The sequence below is a fragment of the Zosterops lateralis genome (assembly GCF_965231275.1).
Source record: "Zosterops lateralis genome assembly, chromosome: 7".
NCBI classification, from domain to species: domain Eukaryota; kingdom Metazoa; phylum Chordata; class Aves; order Passeriformes; family Zosteropidae; genus Zosterops; species Zosterops lateralis.
The window spans coordinates 14,922-36,512 of record NC_139767.1 but is presented as its reverse complement, the minus strand read 5'-3'; the positions used below and the strand labels follow the sequence as shown (position 1 = coordinate 36,512).

Here is a 21,591-nt window from a genome sequence, read left to right as displayed (position 1 = left end):
GTGGGAGGTGGAACGTGGCACGTGGCAGGCGTGGGTTTCTTTCTTTTGAAACGGTGCAGCTGCGGCGGCCCGCACGGGGAGCATGGCAGCTGTGGGCGGACGGGGCGGCCGGGGCCTCTCCACGCCGAACCGGCGGCGGCTGACTGCGGGCGGCTCCGCAGGCTGGACGGCCGGGGAGCATGGCAGCTGCGGGCGGCTCCGCAGACCCTGGGTTTTCCCCCCTGCCGGCTCCCGGCCGCGGACGGGGCTGGGGAGGGGCTTTTCCGCGGCGAACCGGGGTGGGGACGGGGCGGCCGGCTCTCTCCTCTCTCCCTGTCGGTGGCAGAGCCGGCGGCTCCGCCGCGGCTCCCCCGCCCCGTCTCCGACCTGGGATGGGGGGGGGGGGGGGGGGGGGCGCGGCGCCCGAGAGTTTTTCTACGGGAACGGGCTCCCTGTTTTTAAGGTGGTCTGGGAGGAAGGAAAGCCACGGAGGTGGCTTTTAAACATTTTAAATTTCATTTTTATCATCCCATACCGAGCTTTTACAGAGGAATGAGGCACTTTTCAAGCCACTAAAGATTTTATTAGGTACAAAACACAATTTACAGCAAATAGTGTAAGCCACACTCCCAAAGCTCTCTTTGGTTTTGACAACTGAATTCCAGGTAAACTGAGAGCATCAAAAGCAGGGCACAGGCTTCCCTTCACATGGAACCAGTTAAACTCAACAAAACTCAGTCCAAGAAAAGCACGTGGAGCAGGAACTGCCTCAAAGCACAGCTTCCAATTTAAATTTATTTTAACTTAGTATTAAGCTACTCTTGCTGTTTTGGGTTTAAGAGAAATAATACAAATGAAATGGTATTTTGAAAAACTGAAAAATTATTTTTTTGGAAGACAATTGACAGTTTCAGACTACTGAGGATTTCAACTTGGGTTGGGCAGGCAAAATAATCAGTTTAGTGCAGTCATTTATATTCCACCAGGTAGAAGGCTCCGATTGAGAAAAATTTGGTGATTTTGTACGAAAAAGATGAACTGTATAGGAGTACTGCAGACATAAAGTACATCTTCAAATTATTAATTAAACAAAATTAATTAGTTTAAACTAAATTAATAATGGGAATTAAACTAAAACCAAGGCCCTTCAATTTCCAAAGGTTTCTAAATGCTGGAGAATGCAGGCTATCTGCTCTTCCAAAAAAGGGGAAATTGTTTCTCCATAGTTGTTTACTGAAGACTGAAGGAAGCATCCTGTTTTCCAGCATGACATGGAATCTGTGGAATAAGCACCTCACCCATTTTTAATGCTGAAAACATTGAATAAAATAGAACTTGGACCTAGAACAACAAAAATCCTTCTGGATTTGCACTGAGAAACAAGAAGTACAAAAATCATGGCCAGGTGCTGCTCCAACTTGAGAATGACAGTTTTGACATTCCTGAAAACAGAATGTTTCAACAGAAACACAGTGCTGCTGCAAGGCAGTTCCTGCCTGAAGGAAGCACAGACTGAGACATTTCAGGGACTGTGTCTATGAAGAGCAATTGCTCCACTGTCCCCATGCTACCCTACAACTGAAACTGATGAAGCTGTGTTTACCCACAATGAGAGCTGGGAGAAAGAAAAAAACACCACTGTCATTTAAGGCCTTCCAAGAAAAAGCATTTGACTCGTCTCCATGCCTGTGGGGCAGAAAAGGAGGGAGTCCCAGACCATCCATGACACGCTGGCCCTGTACAACACAGCCATGGGAGAAGAGCCCAGGCCCCATGGCTGCTCCATGTTCTCATCCCAGGAGAATACCTGCTTGTTCTGGAACATGCCCCAGGAGTGTATCTGTTCAATCACCTGGACCTGGATTTCTTTCCTGAGTCTCTGAGTCTCAGCTTGGCTCAAATGTCCACCATGTCCACCAGAGCAGAGAGGTGGAGCTCAGAGGCAGCCTCAGCCTCCTTGGTGGCTCTGAGGAGCTGCTGCAGGTGTTCGAGTCTGTCTGACAGCACAGGGCTTTGCTCCAGCTCTGGAACCTTGCGTCCGTCCTGACTCCCAGCCTGGACAGAAGGAAAAGAGATGAGACAGTTTCTCCCAAAGTAATTTCCACTACAGGTTTTACAGCTACTGCACTCCTCAGAGCTTTAGTTTAGCTCTGAACCACCTTCTCTTACCTCTTGAGCAGCTAAGGTGAGATCCTTCACCAAGGTGCAGGTAGCAGCTGGGGTGGAGAGCAGAGACTGGGGGAGGTAGAGAGGAAGATCCAGGAGATCCCCAAGGGGCTCCATGTCCTCGGCTAGATATCGGTGCAGCTGCTCTTCAAACCTGGATGGGAAGAGCAAAAGCACTTTGTCAGATGGAAGCCTGGCTTTGTCCCTGTAACCAGTGCTTTTCACTAACAGTTTTTTTTTGGTTCAGAACCATCTGATCTCCACAGCCATATTCAAAACAGTCTGATGTGCCCCACTGCAACTATCAAAATCTATCACAGACGACTGTGGTACAGAAAGGAACCACACAGACTGAAAAGACTCAACTTATGGGAAGGCAGAAGAGGCAAAAACCTCTTGGACCACCCTCAAAAGCTTTAGTTCTTCGCCTTTGTGATCTGCACTGCTACAAACTGACATCCCAGAAAGGACTTTCTAGACGTTTGTGACACTGGGGGACACACAGACCACTGAACACACTGCTTCAGTTCTGGTGGCATGACTGACCACAGAGTTTCCAACCATTCCCAAGAACTCCAAGAATTTCTACCATCCTGGACTGTTCCCATGATGCAAGAAGGAAATATTAGGGAATTGCCCTGATGTGCCTGATGAAATCAGATGGAACTCAATACAGTCTGGCCTTTTTTCTAGCACAGTTTAACTTCCTATTCCATACAAGTTACAAATTGTTTACAACCCTGGGCTGAAGCTGCAAGGAAAAGATACTGCTCTGGGAACTTACCTCTTGTTTTCTATTTTTTCCAGTTGCAACTGTGCCAACAGACGCTCCTGGGCCAAGGACGTGTCTCTGAATTCATCTGTGCCGGGAATGCTCACTTCCTGACCTGGCAGCATGCTCATGCCAGAGCCATACTGACCCGGCATCATGGAAATGCTGTAGGGTTTCTTAAAGGATTTGGGAGATTTTATCTTTGATCTGAAGGGGGGGAGGAAAAAAACAACAAAACCACATGAATTGGTATGAGTGTGTTGATTTTTCCCTATTAGCTTGAAGCTTGGAAATAGAAGGGAGTGAGAAGTGATCATTTGGAAAAATAACGCCCTTGTGCCAGTGTCCAACACAGCATCACCTGTGCATGGGATTAGAGAGGAACTTATCTGACAGGAGCATAGGATTCACCCCAATCATTGCCAACTACACAACAGGGCTGCAGCTAAGCTTCCAAGAGGGAAGAGAGTGGCTTCCCTCTGAATGTGGCTAGGGAAAGTGCACTAGACTTGACTTTAATGCCACACAGCTCTAAGGCATGCTTCCACCTCAACCTATCTAGCATTTTCTCAGACTCACACTGTTTTCCCTCCATGCTTTGCACAACTCCAAAGCCTCAGCAGTAGGGTTTTTTTGGCAGAAGTTAATTTCTACACTTTCAGCACTCCCCAAGCAATCCATTTCTCTGAAAGCTGTGTAACCCTGTACAAATAAAATCGACTTCCTACTCTGTTTCAGCACAGCCCTGTACATCATTTTAGGGAGATGTGCACAAGAAGCTTCTGAGAGGATGCCAAATGGTTTTCAGCACCGTGGAGGCCACCTCACCTCTCGTGGCCTTGCCGGATCTCCTCCTGTGTCCGCAGCCTGGCTTGATCCCATGAGAAAGGCACAGTGTAGTTCTTTAAATGCTCCTTGAAGAAGTACACACGAATCTGACCATCTTTACTTACAGCTTCTGTGAATAAACCCAAGCCCAATGTTGATCATTTGCACAGATTCTCTCCTTCAGAAGAAAAGCTCAGTATTAAAAAAGGCAATTTGGGGCAAGAGTGATTGTTCACTTTCAAACAGGTTTCAGAGTCTGGGACAATTAATCAATGGAAGTGAAAATTACCTATGGCAGCCTGCCCTCCCTTCTGACACGGCTTCTGAGGGGTAACTCTTGTCCTTTGCTTAATGCAAACCCTCTCCCACTGGGAGGGCAGGGCTGAAAGACTGTGACCAGAGCCACATTTGTAGTCACAGGATCAAGTAAAGCCATAACCAACATTAAATATACGCTCCAAAGGGAAGACAAATGCAGAACATAACAAGACCACAGCTGCCTCCCTGCTACACATCACTTCCTGCCATATAGAAAGACACCACTGGCAATGTATTAAATACCATCACAAAAGAAGCATCATCCATGCTGCAGGAGGACACAATACCTGGAGCTACAGGTAGTTTGGGTGGTTTCCAGTCTCTCAGTTTATGATCAACACAGACTGCCAAGATACAGTCCCAAGGGATTTCATCAACAGAAGGCCCATCTTCATCAGAGTTCCCAGCTGTTCTGGTTTTCCAGTTTTGGTAAGTTTTGCCCAGCAGATTCTCCACCTGAGACTGGATCAGTGGTTGAGTGTGGGAAGAACTTGCAATCTGAGAAACATACTGAAAAATCATGTGGCAAACAGGATGCCAAGGAGCTGTGGAACAAAAAAACCCAAAATAAATTGCAAGAATGTGTGACAGAACCAACACTGCACACGCAAATTTTGGAGAACAACGTGCCGCCAAGAAGATACTAGAGCATGAAGTACCTACCACCCAAAGGAGGCAGATCTAGGTATGGGATTTGGAAGGACAGCACAGCCTTCCTCAGCCAGGCCAGGTGATCTGGCATATTCCACTCCAGGTGAGGCAACACCTTGTTACCCCCTGCTTCTGAAAACTCTGTGACAGGCCAGGACAAGTCACAAAGGTGCTCAGAGGATGCCACATCGGACAGGAACTGTAGCACACTGTTGTAAAGCTCTATAATGACTCCAGGCTCCTGGGATGGCAGCCCAGCTAAACGCCTCTCCTTCCAGTCATGGTAGAAACGCTTGCCAAATTCTCCATCAATCCCATCCTCAATGTACTCCTGAAGGGTCTGGCTGCAGAGCTCAAGGGAGGCAGGACACTGGGACATCAGCCAGCCTACAGCTGCAGAGACCTACAACACGTGAAAGAGGGAGGGTTGAAAACTGCTCTGCAGTGATCAGGACACAAAGGATTCAACCCTGTTTGAACAACACACTCCAAGAGAATATGCACCAAAAGGCAAATAAATCAGGTATCATCATACTAGTATTTGCAACAATAATTCTCTAGCTAGGTGGCCACAAACTGAATTTCCATACAGCAGACTCAGGAACAGACGAAGAAGAGGCTGTTCGTATGAGATACAGGTATGCAGTGGAATTCCCTGCTGCAGGATGCTGGGGTTGTTGAAAACTTATCCAAGCAAAATTCTACAGATTCCCAGAAATTAGCCCAGAATGACTTTATCATGTCTGATCATGGCAGTCCTTGAAGTGCAGACCCAGGTTGTGAGAGTTTGTGGGGGAGCATCACTCTCAGTTCAGGGAGAGATCTCGTATGATCGTATTTGTGAAAGGAACATGAAAGGTAGAGGCATCTCAGTCTCATCCACCAAGATGGGATAACTCTGGATAATCTCACAGCAGCCAGAACAGCTACAAAGGGTCTTCAGCATTTTAGGACTAAGATCTTAAGGATAAAAAGGTTTACCCACCACCAGTACTCCTCTCTTGGGCAGCAACACAGGCAGGGCAGACAAGAGTGGGTTTAGGTAATCCATGAATTTTGGTCTCAGTGCAGTTTTCAGTATTACTTTTTTCTTTTTTTTCTTTTTTTCTTTTTTTGGTAGCCAATGCCACTGATCTCTGGTCAGTGAAAATATAACAGCCACAAATAATGACAAATAATTCCTGTATTTTGCTGTTCTTACCCTTCTGGTGCCTTCTAAGTCATTGACAGAGCCTGGGACCTCTACAACAGTGTAGTCTGAAATAAGATGGGCTGAAATCAAGTCCTGGAGCATCAAACCTTAAAAAATAAGAAAACTCATCATGTACATAGAGATAGAACACACATCCTTTGACCACATGTTCTGCATTACATTCACTGCATTGCTGTTCCCCTCCATCTCTGCCCACAGACGCTCAGGATCAAATATTGTGTGTGAAAGAACTGGAAGCGAAAATTGGTGAGCTCTTAAAGAAAGGATTTTTAGGAAAGCTGCGGGATGTGCTGTACTTCACATGCTCCACAGCCTCTCCCTTTAGTGGTTGCTGTAACTGAGAGGCTGCACTAGCCACAACACCTCTACTTGGGTCAGCGCTAAATATTCATTGTTTCAAGATACAAAATCAATTACATACCATCTTCTACTTCTTTCTCAACAGCCTCCTCTTCCTCACTGGGGACTAGAACCACCAGGGGAACTATGGGGTGGAAGGGTTTGGCCTGAAGCAGCTGTTTCAGCTGCAACAAAGCTGAAAGCCAGTAAACATCATCTTCTGCAACATCTTCACTCCTAACTCGGCGGGGCAGGAGAAGAACAAGGCCACTGGTCCCAAGCAAGTCCTTTTGTGTCTCAGCCATATCAAGCTCTGAGTCAGAGAGCGCACCATGTGCCACCTAGACAGGCAACAAAGATGACAACAGTAATGTAGCTAAACAAAGCTGTTTCCACACCAAAATCTGCAGTTTATTGTCACTGCCATTCAGCTTTGACATTCTTTTCCAGAAGGTTCAACACAACATAACAAGATGTTGTCAGGCCAACATGGATCTGTCTGATAGATGAGCTGAGCACAGAAGTGCCCTTCAGCACCTGCTTTGGGACCGGGAATTGATGATTCAGGTTCCACTACTGCAGGTATTTCTCAGCTGATTGAAAACAAACAAACAAAAAAAATCCATCTTTATTCAGACCTTTTCAACCACCCTATCCCTCCCAGTATCACCTCCCTTCATCTGACAGGACACAATATCCACTGGAAAAGAGCCCACCTTGCTTTTATGGCCTCTTAGATATCATGAAATTGTTCTCACCTACCTTTATACACACACTGATTTTAATGTTTCTGGTCCCCTGCATGCCAGGAGAACTAAATAACGTCAGCGTTTTAATTTTGCCTTCTGTATGTGAAACATTTTTCTCACAGGTTTTGTGTCCCATAAACTTGGCTTTCAACCAATCCATCAGTATCCTAGCAAACAAAAAAGAGGGCTTTGGTGGGTTTTGTAGTCAAAACCACCATTTTAGGGTTTCAGTATCAGCACCTCTAAGATATCGCAATCTATGATAATCCCATATATTTAGGTTATGTTAAATAGCCCTAAAAAGTAACTATACATTTTAATGAAATTATCATCTATCAAGGTTTTGTTCTCAGTATGAGCAAAAGGAATTAAACAATGTTAAAAAATACAGATCACTGTAATAAATTACAGCTATATTGTTTAGAGTGCTCTGGAGGGAAAAAAACAAACTGGAAATTTGACATGGTATAGGCAAAATTACATCAAGGACTGTGTATTACTAATCTTCTTCTACCTAAATAAAAGAAGCTTGCCCTGTTTGAGAAAGGAACCCAGTAACCAGCTCTTCAATGTACCTATTGGGATCATCCTTGGAATATTCATCATCACTGGGCAAAACCAAGAGTGCCTTCCAAAAAACCTGTTCTTGTTTAACTGGAATATGTTCCGTGATTAACGAGACGAGATCCAGGGGAGTCCAAGCTAAATCACTTGAAGAGAGACAGAAATCTGGTGAAAAGATCCACCCCAGGGCTCTTTCCCACCTGAGGAATGTTTGTCTTGCACTGAACAAGTTACAATACTGTAAACAGTGACCAGTTAATTCTTTGAATCTGTTGCTCATCCTTCAGGAACTGCAGCTGCTAAACCTGACAAGAGCGTTACTCTGGGGATTTCAGGAGAACATGTGTATTGCTTTACTTCCACACATGTGAAAGCTGATCCAACACACACCCAGGCCACTGGAGAGCATGAGAAGCCAGACCTCCTGCTTCACTTCAAACATCTCAATCAGTATTTTCCAACCACAAGCCACATCACTGATAGCTCATTTACTCCTCTCCCCCCATAGCCCATCCCATCCAGGTACCAAGTCACACCCCATAATACCCATCAGATCCTTAAAATTACACCCAGGAGGATCATCTGGCCCAACACCTTCATTCATTTAGTGGAGGTGTCCCTACCCATGGCAGGGGGAATGGAATGGACAAAATGACCTTTAAGGTCCTTTCCAACCCAAACTGTCCTATGACAGTTCCCCTTATTCCTATTTCCTGTTCTCCTTATTCCAAAATACTCCCACAAAAGCAAGGCTGCAAGTGGACATTCAGGCATGGTTAGCCATACCTTTTGGCCCTTTCTGAGATCTCTGGCACATCTGCTGCAGCTTGCTTCTAAAGAAAACAAGAACCAAACCCCAGCCTACCTTACCAATTGCTGGCAGAAGTGCTGAACTTTAATTTCATGCACTGTCTTTTTTCTCAGCAAATTCAACCTGGAAATGAAATATTGTTGGCTGTATTTTTTGGTATAAAAAAAGGTAGTTTAAACAAATCTAAGAACATTGAGGCCTAGGAAATAGTACAGAAGCCTCAGAATGTTGCTGTTAGGAGACAAATTTATTTGAATTTTCAGTCTTGGTCATACCTGGAGAAAGTTCTTTGGAAGCTATTTAAGAATAAACAGTTCTGCAAATCCACTAACATTCACAATAGAAGAATTTTTGGTAACTTATTTTCCAAATATGTACCAGATTGCCAACTGATGCCACTGGAAGTATCCTTACCTCGTGCAAGAGATTCCCAGCTTTCCTCCATTCCCCAGGTTTACAAATCTCTTGCACAAATTCTCCATGGCTATAGGCCACTCTGCACTGGGGGACAGTGCTTTCAGTTGATGTTTGGAATCCAAGCCACAGGGAGCAGCTGGAAATGCCTTCATCTGACGTTTCAACTTTGTCCGAGCTGCCACTGCTTCCCTCCACCTTCGGAAGAGAACAGATAAATAGGTCATGTTCGTGAACTCTTCTGCAGACCTCTGTCACAAGATATTTGTATAATGAACACTGCAACAACCACAACACACTAAGCATATGTGCAGGAAAACCAATGATCAGCAGAAAGAATACAAGGATAAACTATTACAAGTTTCTAGATGGAATGAAGCTGCAATCTCTACCAAGCTCATTACCTGACTACAACAAGGTGTGATCCCCTCCCCATGTACAGTAATTTAGCAGAGGCTGGTACTAAGACTGTAAAGTCTACCTTTACCATAGAGGTACGACAGAAAAAACTGCCTCAAAAAGAACACAACCAGACAGCAGTAGTTCCATCTCTATTAACTGCTCCATGCCAATGCTCCCAAGAGAAGCAGTCATGTCCCATGACAGCAACTTACCGTTGTAAGTATTTGCAGAAACACTGGAGCTCCTGAAGGGTTTCCTTGGCAATCTGGAAAATCTCATCCCCCAGAAAGAGCTCCATGAAGTGGCTACACACTTCTTCTGAACACCTGGCAATCCGGGCTTGCTGGTCTCTTTCTAAGGCACATCTGGTTCCAAATAAAACAAAGACTGCTGAGGTGAAGATCTCCAGCAGACGTCAATTCAATGGGCTGAGATGCAAACAGGGAGGCCCATGACATTTAGGAAATCCTTGGGAAAGCAAGCTACAGCATGCAGCATGTTGTACATACCTAAACTCATTAGCTGAAGCTTCTTTAACACCCTCCTTTATTACTTCTTCTATTAATTCCATACCCAGCAATTGGCTCAACTGCTTTATTAACTCCTCTCTTTCCTGCTTTTGCCTGGAAGGACAGAGAAAAGATTTACATAAGTGAAAAAATTTACACTGGCAAACCTGCTGCTTAGCTAAACAAGCACTACATGCAGTGTAAAACACCTAATTCACCTAAAATTATACCCCACTATCTGGTTTCTAATTAAACAGCTTTGCATGGAGCTAGGTTTCCCTCAAAACCACAAATGACAATGGAGTTCCTTAAGCAACCTAATCTAGTGAGTGGCATCCCTGCCCATAGCTGGGGCTTGGAACTAGATGATCTTTACGGTCCTTTCTAAACCAAACCATTCTAGAATTCTATTTATTCTTGCCCCAATAAGCTACAAACAAGTAGCTCACTAAGAAGGAAAAAGCTCCTGTATACAGCAGATGCGTGTCCCTCTCTGGAAGCTCTGGGTAAATAAAAGTTCCTAAAATTCCCACCCACCATTTTCACCATGGCTCTGAGGCGACCAGCAGATCACACGAGAATGCAGAGGGGGACACTGCCTGCACAGTCCCAAGAGAGTTCAAGGTGAGACTGGTTCTGCTACTGTGGCAGAAAGACACTGAGTTTGAGCAGAGGCACAAGGACTCAGGTTGGCACCAGCTGTCCTTACGTTGTCCGGGGTGTTTCCAACCCACCCTGCCCTACAGCCAAAGTAGTGCATCACCTCTCCTCCTCCACTCTGCGCCGCTCCTCCTGGACACGCTGCCTTTCCACACTAAGCATGTTTCCAGCCACTTCTCTGAGGATCTCCCCCATCACCTCAGTCATGAGTTCCTCCAAGGTGGCCTCTGAGGCACTGTGCAGAAACAGCAAATCTCTTCTCAAAGCCAGAATGTTTTCATTCAAAGCCCCAAGTCTATGCTTTTTTCAGCCACACCTTGCTCTCTGTGGTGGGCTGACTCCAGCCATTAGCCAAGTACCCACACTGATACTGGCTCACTCCCATCCCCACACTGGGACAGGGAGAAATTAGGAAGAAAAAATGAAAACTAATGGATGGAAATAAAACACATTGTAATACTGAAAGGCCAAACCCCCATTCCCCCATCAAGCAAAGTAAATGCAGCCAGTCATCAGTTCCCATGGGAAGAGCAATACCCAGATAGTATCCAATCAATGTCCCCTCTGAAAGCCACAAATCTCCAACTTCTTCCTCTAAAACCAATTTTATTGTTGACCATGACATCACAGTCAGACTTTAGTCAGTCTGGCTCAGCTGTCCCCATTCAGGAATTATCAAACAATGGTGGAATAACAACTGTTTGGGTCACATCCCACATCTATGACTCTACTGGCTGCCCTGGAGAGGAAATTTATCAGAACCAGAGAAGCAGCCAGATCTGGACTGCTCCTCTTGCACCCCTTTGGGCACCTTCTCTTCCATGACAGAGGTTTCTTACCAAGCAAAGCTTCCAGAGGTTTGGGTCAGCCTTCCCTTAAGCTAGAGCTGGGATATGACAGACATCTGAAGAAAGGTCTGCTTTCCCTTCCACTGCATCAGTAACACAGCTCTCTATCACAGACCTGGCAGTGCTCAGTTTTACCATCTTCACACATGGTGCTGCCATGGCAAGGGGCAGCTATGGTGATAGACTCCAAGAGAACCTGCAAGAAATGCTCTTTACCAGATGGCAGACGTCACATAAGCCGCTCCTGCTCTGCCCACTTCTCTGCACTCTCCTCTGAGGACATCATGTACCAGCTCATCCACCACTTCGGTAATGTCCTGCAACACAGCAGAGGAAGAAGCTGAACCAAGGTGCAGGCCTTCTCAGGAGTAAACTGGGAGTAAGGCTCTCCAGCCTTGCTTAACTGACTGTAATTCATAGCAGCATCTGTATTTCTGCTTACAAACTGAGCCAACTTAACCAAACACAACAGCCTGCAAACTTCAGACTATTTAGACTATCTAAAAAGGTTAGTAATACCCCATTAACAAAAGCAGATTTTTGTACTAAATATGGGCAAATCGATTCAGGAAACCATAACTGAGGAGGGAATCCTAGTTTCTCACTTTAGACTTCCAATCTAGCTGATTTAATTCCAAATTATCAGGTCTACCCTTCCATGTTGGGAAAGATCACTCCCCAGCTGAACAGTTCACAAATGAAATCTGCCATTATCTAGGCAGAATATGGCAACTGTACTGTACAAAGCAATGAGACACTTGGAGACTGGTTCAGCATCCGCACACAAAAACTTGTGTGGGAGGGAGAAAAACAGCATAGGTAGATGGGTGCACATTCAAGAACCAGCATTAATGGTCATGTATCCATAGGAAGAAACTTTGTCATGTCTCATTTGAACTACATGCATGTTCCCGAAAAATGGAATACTGTAAGAACTTGGTTACCTGCTGTTATATTTCACAGATCTTTCCCAAATATTTCCTGATGGGTTTAGATTTCCCTACCGTGTCCGAGTAGTCAGCCTGAGGCTTTGAAGGGGGAGGCTCAGGCTGTGCAGCAGGCTGAGAGATGGGCTGCGCAGAGGGCAGGACTGGCACCAGCTGACGAGGCAACAGCGAGGGTAGAAGATGAGGTGGAGGCTGGACCTTTGCTGCTGTGGCCTGTAAATCCACACCTCTGCTTTCCACTCTTCCTTCTTGGAAGAGAAGAGGAGAAAAATTAAGAAAATCAGATCTGTCACAAACAGGCAAATTTTATCTCCAAAAAACTGGCTTGTCTGATAAAACTCAGCAGGTCATAAAATAAATCCGTAACAGCAGCTCGCTGCCCAAAAGTTAAAAATATATCATAGAAACTAATTTACACTTATGTATGTTTTCTGCAAAACATTTAAACATTTAATTGCACATTCCCCCCATTACCAAGCACATGTATTTCCAACAAAGCAACTGTTTTAAGTCAGGCACACCGGGCACCTATAAACATTATCTGTACAAGGACAGAAAAGCACACATTCAGTAAACCCGAAAACTGACATGTTATACACACAGTAGCAACAAATAAAAAAGTGCAAACTGCAAAGGGAAGTTAGTTTTCTGAAGTAGTCAAACATTTGTTATTTCACTTATGTTGGCAAAATGTGGCTCAATAGAGAATCTCTTGAATTGGGAAATGCATTTTTTTAATCAGGTTGTTCTTTGCTTTTGCAGATACCTAAATACACCTCAACAACCTGGTCTAGTGGAAGGTGCCTCTGCCATGTCAGGGGTGTTGAAACTTGATGAGCTTCAAGGTCCCTCCCAACTCAAACCATTCCATGATTCTCTTATGATTTAAATTATAATCTTTTCCTTACATCTAAATTTCAATGCAGTTTCAATCTCTGAGACACAAACCGTTTCTGCTTTGTACAATAAACCTGCTCACAGAGCTGCCTCAACAGTGTGTTCTCAGCAGTACCTAAAATGCAGGTTTGCTCTCACCTGTTGCTTCCACACTGGGTTTTTGGCTACTGCCAGCCTGATCCATGGAGGTGCTTCCACCAGTGTACTTGCTCTGCCCGTTGAAGCTGGACACAGGCATGTGGTGGGGCACTGGGGGCAAGGGCCCTCCATTCACAACCTCCCCAACAGAGACAGTGAGCTTCTGGCTGACAAACGGGGATTTCCGTGGTTTGGGTAATCCATCTGGCTCCAGGAAAGCTGAGCGATTCAGCTCCACATAACCCCTGGGGAAAAACAAAAGTAACAACCAGGCATACGTCCTCAAAGCTCCAGCAACCTACAGGCTTTCAATTCTGAAACTTTTTGTTTCGAAATAGAATGTTGACAGGAACAGATGACTAACTGACATCCTCAAGGGTTTTTCTTCCTTTTCCAGTCTCTCAAAATCCCAAATTTGGATGAACATACCTTACAATGCATGGATTTTCATGGCAGACACTCATCTCTGAACTGCTGTCTTCCAATCCTCTAGCAGCTAGTTTGCACTGTTCGGCTGCATCCCACCCTACAGGCATCACTATAATGCCAGTTTCCCAAGAAGCAGAACTGTGTCCTTATTTCCTGCGTAGACCCATCCTCTACTCTTGGCCTGTTCTTTATCAGGTTCCAATCTTCAGAAGCAGCTCCCCCCATATTACCCATTTGCTTGGCATCAGGCTACCCCCCTAGGCATCATTTTCCTCACACTTACCCATCTGATACACTCAGGCCATAGTAACTTATAAAATCAGTTGCCTCCTCGCAGTCTTTGAACAGCAGCATGTGGACCAGGTGGTCCAAGGGGAACACTGTACTTCTCTGGGTGCTCACAGTGTAGGCAATATTGAGGGATTTGAGACCATCCTTACGAATCTGGGGGAAAAGAAAAAGCTACATAACCACTAGAAAGAACCCAAAATAAACTATGAAGTGTACAATAAATTTGAGAATCATGTTTAAATACACCAATACTTGGTCATCAAGTATCCACACAAACTATTATTTAGACTTGCAACTTTGTTTTTAAATTCTAAGCACTTGCTTTTTAGTTTCTATTCCTCTTACATATTTGTTTTGAGCATATCCCCTTGTGATTCTTGTGCAGAAAAAAAAAACTTTGCAAGGTCTTCTGAAAGTGCAGGCTCATATTTGCTTTGCAAGACTCTCAGGCCTCCTTCTCTGCTTCCCAATTATGTTTCAGGGAAATATTTATTGGTACACAATTACAAGAAAAGAAAAGGCATATCAGTATTTGCCTTTCATATCACAGTAGAAAGGTTCTGATAATTTTTTAACACTTCTAAAGAAACAGTAGTATTATTTTTAAGACTCAATATCTACTAAGTTTTCTGCTGATTTCCCCCAGATCCCAGACTGTCTTACTCATCAATACTTTTAAAAATACCTATCTGTTTTTTTCCTCACCTGGTTGAAATAACAGTGTAAGAGGCAGGCATTCAGATAGGAAGCTGCTTGCACAAGCTTGAAAAACCTCACAAAATTGTTGCTGTTTAATGCTGCAAAAGCTTGAACTGCAAATCTAACTTCAGGTGAGTTTCTAACGTCTGGATGAAACTGCTGAACTTCTCTGTGGAGACAAAAGACAGGGACAAAACTTTTGCTTCAGTATTGATCAATCACAATTCAACAGCAACCTGTAACAGCACAGAATTAAAATCAGGAGCATTACAATTCCACAGGTAAAGAGAGAAAACAAGTGATGTCTTGTTCTCACCTGAGAATATCACCCTTGTTGAGATTCAGCAAGACATTATAACCTCGGAACTCTGCTTCACTCTTGCAGTAAATCCCCTTGTTAGACAAGTCCTGATACATCTCCTTTAAGCTCTGCAGGCATTTAGTCATGTTCTCATTGTTGATTTTGGCATCAAAGGAGGACATGGGCTCTTCACACAAGTGGTGAGCACAGTGGATGTGAAAGCGAGTGCACTTCTCAATCAGAGACACCATCAGTGGGTTGCAGAGGTGTTGCTGGGTTATATCCTAACAGAATAAAAAAGAATACATTATGTGTATTTTTAAAAGAGTTGAAGAGCACAGTCACCTGGCACTACCTCTGGAAAACCCATTTCACTGTGCTTTGAGTCACTCTGCAATTCAAATCGTTTCAACAACTACTGCTTTTTGCTTCCTTTTTTTACAGCATGATGGGATCTTTTGCTTCTTATCACCTAACATCTCCATCCACAGTGCTTACCTTTCTTATTCCACGAGTTCTGTTCCAGACAAAGTCATACCATTCTCGGTAGTTTCCTTCTCCCTGATCCATAATACTTGTCACTAAATAGTCCATAGTCATGCTCAGCACCTCAGATGGCCTCAATTCATGGGGCAAAGGTTCCTCCTGATCGGCTGAAGACCTGCTATATTCCTTGATTGCTGCTGCATGATCCACCTGCAAGACGTGAGGAAAAGAGTCAAAACCCAAGAAGTATGTACAACTTCCCAGCAGTAAAGAGGCTTTCATCCCACCCATGCCTTTAACTTCTGTAAGGAGCAGACTATTGAAGTGTTGATTTAGTCTCAAACTCATAACATTTAAGACAATATATAGCTATAGATAATCACATACAATATGTAATTACAGCTTTAGAACTAGAGTTCTAAATAACAGAATAAAAGACATTAACAGAGTGAAAAAGCAAACCTTGTTTTTCAATGGGGAATTGAAAGGTAATAATTAAACAGCCTATAGAATTTTTGCACCAGAATTACCCCTGTAATCAGCTAAACAATACTGACAGCTCCAACGAGCATCAGGCATACTGATATCCTGGGAATCTCATACCTTGTCAGTTCCTAGAAGCAATTCAAAGATGCTGAGCTGGTTTCTTGTCTCCCTCATGTAACGCTCCTTTTCAGGACACATATCTGGGCAAGTCCCAACAACAGTTTTTGCTTTGCCAAGATCAGTCCTTCTTATTCGAGCTAAAAAAAACCCCAACAAAACCAGAAATAACTGAACAAAAATGAAGCACCTCTTGGGTTTGGGGTTTTTTCTTCACAAGAAGCTATTACTCTGATGTGCCAAAACAGCCCTGAGCATGCAAGGCTGTACCCAAACCTTGATATAGTCAGAAATTCACAAGGATGGGGTTCTCCCCACTCTGAGGCCTGTTCAAGTATTGGACATATTCCAAGTTTTGCCTAAAAGACTTAAGCTTTTAAAAGATACCAAATGTTTTGTGTCCTAAGAATTTTTCAATTCAAAATTTTAAAATTCTGCATTGAGTGGACAAGAAGTCTGTCAGTATTAAAAGTAAGTTCTTAAATTAGAAATAGGATCAGTTCTGAAACTGCAAGAACAGCATGGAAGGTGTTACAGCCATCACTGTGAAACAAAAGGGCATTTCTTGAAATAATTTTCAGCTGTTTAATAGTTTGAATTTGGAGAAATACTAGAGGCACTGGCACAAGTTGCTCAGAGAAGCTGTAGTAGCCCCACTCCTGGAAGTGTTCCAAGGCCAGACTGGATGGAGCTTGGAGCAACCTAGGATAGTAGAAGGTGTCCCTGCCCATGCCAGGAGGGTGGGACTGGGTGAGCTTTAGGGCCCCTTTCAACTCAAACAATTCTGTGGTTCTATGAAATGCAGTTAAGGCTTTGGGCAACTTTCTTTAAAGAGTCTGTAGAGATGCAGATCTCCCTATGTGTCCATCTTCGCAGAAGATGGATATTCTGCCCTTCCCTTTACACAAGACGTTCCATGTGCAATAAGTAAAGGAGATTTGTGTGTTTTACAAGAAAAAAAAAAACACAGAAAATAATACACTAGGAGAGTATTTTATAGACTGTTCCACATTAAACTCTCTTTTAAGCCATTTCCATAATATCACAACAGCTTTGCCACAAAACCCAAACACTTACTTCTTTCCAGCAGTTAAGCAGATATCACACTCATTAGTTTATATTAATTACCTTGTCGCATGATTTTGTCCCTCTGCTCCAAGAGCCGGTATCTCTCTTCAGATGTCTCAGCCACCAATCCCACCAGGTTACTGAGAGATGACAGCGAAGCTCCCAAGCCCTCTGAGCTCTGCCCTTCAGAACTGGAATCAAACAGCTCTGCTTCAAACTGCAGTGCTTTTCGAAGGCCAGGCTTCTTTGCTGGAGAACTAAAACCAAAAGCTTTTTTAATCAATAATAATACCTTAGTGCGTGCCCTGGTCACAATCGGTTCACTGTTCTTTAGCATCCGTTTAGAACAGTATTTTGTTCACAGGGAAATGTGAACAACATATGGATGTGCTGAGCTAACACCAACATCAGAGTTAATCTGGTTAAATCCTCAGCACTGTCCTGACAACACTACCAAGAGTACTGGCATTGTGGAGAAAGCCTTAACAGAAAAGATATTACTGAAAGTGTCACAGAGGGGACAGAAGTGGATGGCTTGGGTAGCATTTTGCATCACTATGGCCCAGCAGTTTGTATTTTAAGCTAGGAACTGGCTTGCTGGTATGGAGACGAACCCAATGTGCTTTCTATAGCAACTGAGATTATTTAAAGATATTACAGGGCCGAGTAAAAATATGGTTTTTAAATCAAATCCTTCACAACATATTACTAATTTTATAGTTACATGGCTATACATATCAAATGACTTTTGGCAAACCAGACATATCATTGAGGTATGACAAAGATGACAACCTTGCCACTTCTGACTGCCACAAACCAGGAAGACTGTTCATTTGAGGTGAGACAATGATCCAAACTAGTCTAAAAAGGAGACATCTCACAGAACTCTAACTGGCTCCTAAGGAAATTGCTTGCTTAAGAAGCTCATTGAATCATGACCACAAACAGTGTCATTACTGCTCAGTCCTAGCTGGGCTCTGCACTGTTTGCTCACTTCCCTCATGCTTCATTCTGAGATGCTTTTTACGAACAAAATCGAGAAACCAAAGTAAAAGACCCTAATAAGCCATTAGAAGTATCCTTTTGACAAAGTGTGACAGTGGAGTGCTTCTAATCCAGACAAACCAGAAAAGAAGGGAAGCAGCCTCTCTGAAGAGAACATGAGTATTTGGCACACAGTGATCACCATTTTTCTCACACAGTGATAACCATTTTTCTCCAAGCTCGCCCTCCCCTGTCAGCTGGGTTCCCAGAGGAAAGGACATACCTTCTCCCAGGCATGACACTGCTGGCAGAAGTCCTTATTAAAGGTTTCCTAAGAGGAGAATGCTGATAGCTTTGCTCTTCACTGCTTTGCCCTCCTTCATCTTCACCTGCTTTCTTCTCCTTTGATGAAAATTCTCTTTTTGCTGGACCTGAAATGACACGTAAATATGAAATCAGGTACCTGCCAAGCAGTTTAAGCAACAGCTCTTTCTTGACCCCATGGAGGTGGGTATGAAAATTAGTACTCCCAGTTTTGTACATGCATGCAAAACTTCCACAACAACTTGTACTAGGAGCTGCACCAAGTTTCCACCAATTACTATCAAGGTCATTGCTCTATAAAGAATAAGGATTTTTCAAGACAGTATCACTTTGCAATAACTATATTTATCAGTAAACTAAGTCTGATCCTCAACTGAATCACGGTTCTCTCAGGTTTGTGATATAACCCACAAGTCCTAACTCCCTATGGGACATGAAATGCATTTTACCAGGATAAAACACAATTCCAAGTGCTCCTACTGAAAGTATTTATTTCACATACCGAAGCTTAGATGCAGGTTGGCATGGGTTAACACTTACAGGAAGGGAGAATTTCTTCTTCCAGAGACAATTTTTCCACCAGCTGGATTTCTTAAACCCTCCCAGAACAGTTATTTCAAAATGCTGTCACATGTGCTGCCACAGACAAAATGCCATGATAAAATGACTCTGGCAAAGAGGCAGCCCTAGAGCTGCTGCTTAAGATGTTAATTCTCAGGGAGACAACTCAGCATCTGTTTGTTGCAAGGCTGTGGTTGGTCAAAGCTGAGGTGAACCATTCATCTGCTAGCAGCTGAAGTGCATCCCCAGGCTAGGATCTCACAGGCACATATACTGCACTCATGGAGCTAAAGAAAGGGAAGCACTTGACATTTTAAGTATTCCTCTGGGGACTGAACAATCTCCTCTTGCCCTCATCCCAAGCAGGGTCTGGAATCCAGGTTCCCCACTCCTAAATCCTGTAGGTTGTTCTTTTTGTTGCTTCAAACGGTGTCTAACTATTCATGCACAAAACAGCAACCTCAGCAGACACTGCAGAGATTCTCAGGTCACTTTCCTTAGGTTGGTTCTCAGAACCTTTTCCTGAAAGTTGGAAGTCCACATCCCAGTCCATGATCTGAGGCAGATAGCAAAGCATTTCAGAGTGGGTTTTCTTACATCTCCAAAGAACATCCTACTTCTGGATAGAAGCACAAAGCTGAACATCACCTTATTGCTGTTGTGTGACTGCATTAGAGATTCAAACATGGTATTTCCTAATAATAATGATGATAATTTAGGTATCATCCTCAGCACATCAGGGGAAAAAAGAGCAGCTGGCACACAATTTAGACATCATCCAGTAGTTTGGAAACATAGACTTACTTGTTTTCTTCTTTTGCCAAAATGTTACTATGTCTTTGTGCAACTCTTTCGCTTTTTTTCTGGCAAGAACTGCAGAGGCCTGAAAGAAAACAAAAGCAGGGCATGGAAACCTATTGGCATCACAACACCAAAATGCACAGCACAGTTTTTTGCCACAGAAACGCTTACTGATTCCTGAAAAATTCTGGTTGCTGTATTTTAAACCTCACTTAAGACCCACGTGCAATCAGCTGAACTGCTGAGAAAAATGCTGCTTTTCTACAAACAAGAGCGTAGTTTTCATCAGTGCTGGACCTACCCAAAGCACTCAGATTTAAGTCCTTCATAGAATCAGAGACTGGTTTGGGTTGGAAGGGACCTGAAAGACCATCCAGCTACAACCCCCTGCCTTGAGCAGGGACACCTTCCATTATAGACCAGGCTGCTCCAAGTCCCATCCAACCTGCCCTCAGACACTTCCAAGGATGGGGCAGCCACAGCTTATTTGGACAACCTGTGCTAGGGCCTCATCACCCTCAAATAATTTCTTCCTAACATCTAACTCCTCTTTAAGTTTACACTGTTTCCCCTTGTCCTGTTCCTGTAAAAAGTTGCTTTCCCTCTTTATTGTAGGCCCCTTTAGATACTGGAAGGGGCTCTAAGGTATCCCTGGAGACTTCTCCAGGCCGAACACTCACAAGAATTATGCCACTTCTGATACTCACGTGATCAAAAAAGTGGAGAACAGCCATTTTTTTATTACGCCTGGTCATGACCCGACGAACTTTTACGAACTGGCCAAAATGTTTTTCCAGCACAGTCCTGTCGTTGAGGTAGTCAGGGATGTTCTTGCACTGCACAGTCGTCAGCTCCGCGGCTGGCAGGCCCCCCAGCCCTTCCGTGCTGTCGCTGCCGCGGCTCCGGCGAGCAGGGGCGGCGGGGGCCGCATCTATGACGAGAAGGAACACGAAAGCAGTCAGCAAGCGGGGACACACCCAGGCGGCCGGGCTGCCCCATCAGACTCCCACCCACCTTCTCGAGCGGGCTCCCGGGCCTCGGCCAGCGGCGGGTCCTCGGTGGGTCCCCGATCGGCCTCGGGGCCATCCCCGCGCTCCCGCTGCTCGCGGGCCTGGCTGCGCAGCAAATCCTCCAGCGTGCGGCCGAACAAGATCCCGCCGCGGGGCCGGCTCAGCATCACCGCCCGCTTCTCCGGCGGCGCCGCCGCCCGCCCGCCCGCCGCCGCCGCCCGCCGCGGCGAGCGCTCCCTCTCCTCTTTCCGCTTCAGCCCCTTGGACGGCGGCTCCCCCGGATCCTCCAGCAGCGCCCTCGGGCCTCTCTCTTCCGGCCACCCCAAAGCAGCGGTGGGACGCGAGAACGAGAAAGACTCCCGTGCCACCGCCGCCTCGGGGCCCGTCTCAGACGCGAAGCTGAAGGGCGACGAGAAAGCAAAGGCGGCGGGGGCAGCCGGACCCTTCTCCACCTCGCCGCCGGACACTGGCTTGAAGGCGGCGGCGCTCTCGGGCGCCTTGAAGCGGAACTCGGGCGCCGTGAAGGCACCGCCGCTGCCACCCGATGCTTCACTGGAGGTCGGGAATCCGCTCAGGCTGGTGGGCGGCCTGAAGCTGAATCCCGCGTTCCCCGCCGGGGCCGGCACCTGGCCCAGCGCGTAGGGCTGCGCGAAGGTGGCGGCGGGCGCAAAGGGGACGCCGGCGGGGCCGCCACCCTGGCCGAATACGGCAGGCCGCCCGAAGCGCAGCGGCGGCGGGAAGGAGGGCGGGCCGCGAAAAGGGCCCCGCGCCGACATCGTTGCTGCGGACCGCCAGGCGAAGCGGGACCCGCATGCGCGATGGGGAGAGG

General features: G+C 45.3%; 1 protein-coding gene across 1 annotated transcript; it reads right to left on the bottom strand.

Annotated features, from left to right (window-relative positions):
- Positions 1-540: 540 nt before the first annotated feature.
- On the bottom strand, positions 541-21,562 carry MCM3AP (minichromosome maintenance complex component 3 associated protein). Its single transcript, XM_083864768.1, has 28 exons — positions 20,767-21,562; positions 20,460-20,683; positions 19,756-19,834; positions 18,350-18,497; positions 17,143-17,339; positions 16,015-16,154; positions 15,424-15,621; positions 14,941-15,209; positions 14,631-14,793; positions 13,918-14,078; positions 13,206-13,450; positions 12,228-12,418; positions 11,440-11,540; positions 10,479-10,610; positions 9,716-9,829; positions 9,419-9,571; positions 8,805-9,002; positions 8,445-8,513; positions 7,591-7,725; positions 7,029-7,182; positions 6,349-6,607; positions 5,916-6,013; positions 4,727-5,117; positions 4,351-4,608; positions 3,746-3,875; positions 2,930-3,124; positions 2,149-2,299; positions 541-2,034 (listed from the first exon to the last, which is right to left on the bottom strand). Exons 1-28 carry the CDS (start codon positions 21,536-21,538, stop codon positions 1,876-1,878), a joined length of 5,484 nt encoding a protein of 1,827 aa, XP_083720894.1. The 5' UTR covers positions 21,539-21,562; the 3' UTR covers positions 541-1,875.
- Positions 21,563-21,591: the final 29 nt, after the last annotated feature.

Excerpts from the sequence above, each read along its gene's own strand:
- MCM3AP (XM_083864768.1), bottom strand. The coding sequence starts at position 21,538 with ATGTCGGCGCGGGGCCCTTTTCGCGGCCCGCCCTCCTTCCCGCCGCCG. Across the intron at positions 9,003-9,418 it reads TTCTGCAAATACTTACAACG|GTGGAGGGAAGCAGTGGCAG; the intron begins GTAAGTTGCTGT and ends TCTCTTCCGAAG. Across the intron at positions 6,014-6,348 it reads TGAGAAAGAAGTAGAAGATG|GTTTGATGCTCCAGGACTTG; the intron begins GTATGTAATTGA and ends TTATTTTTTAAG.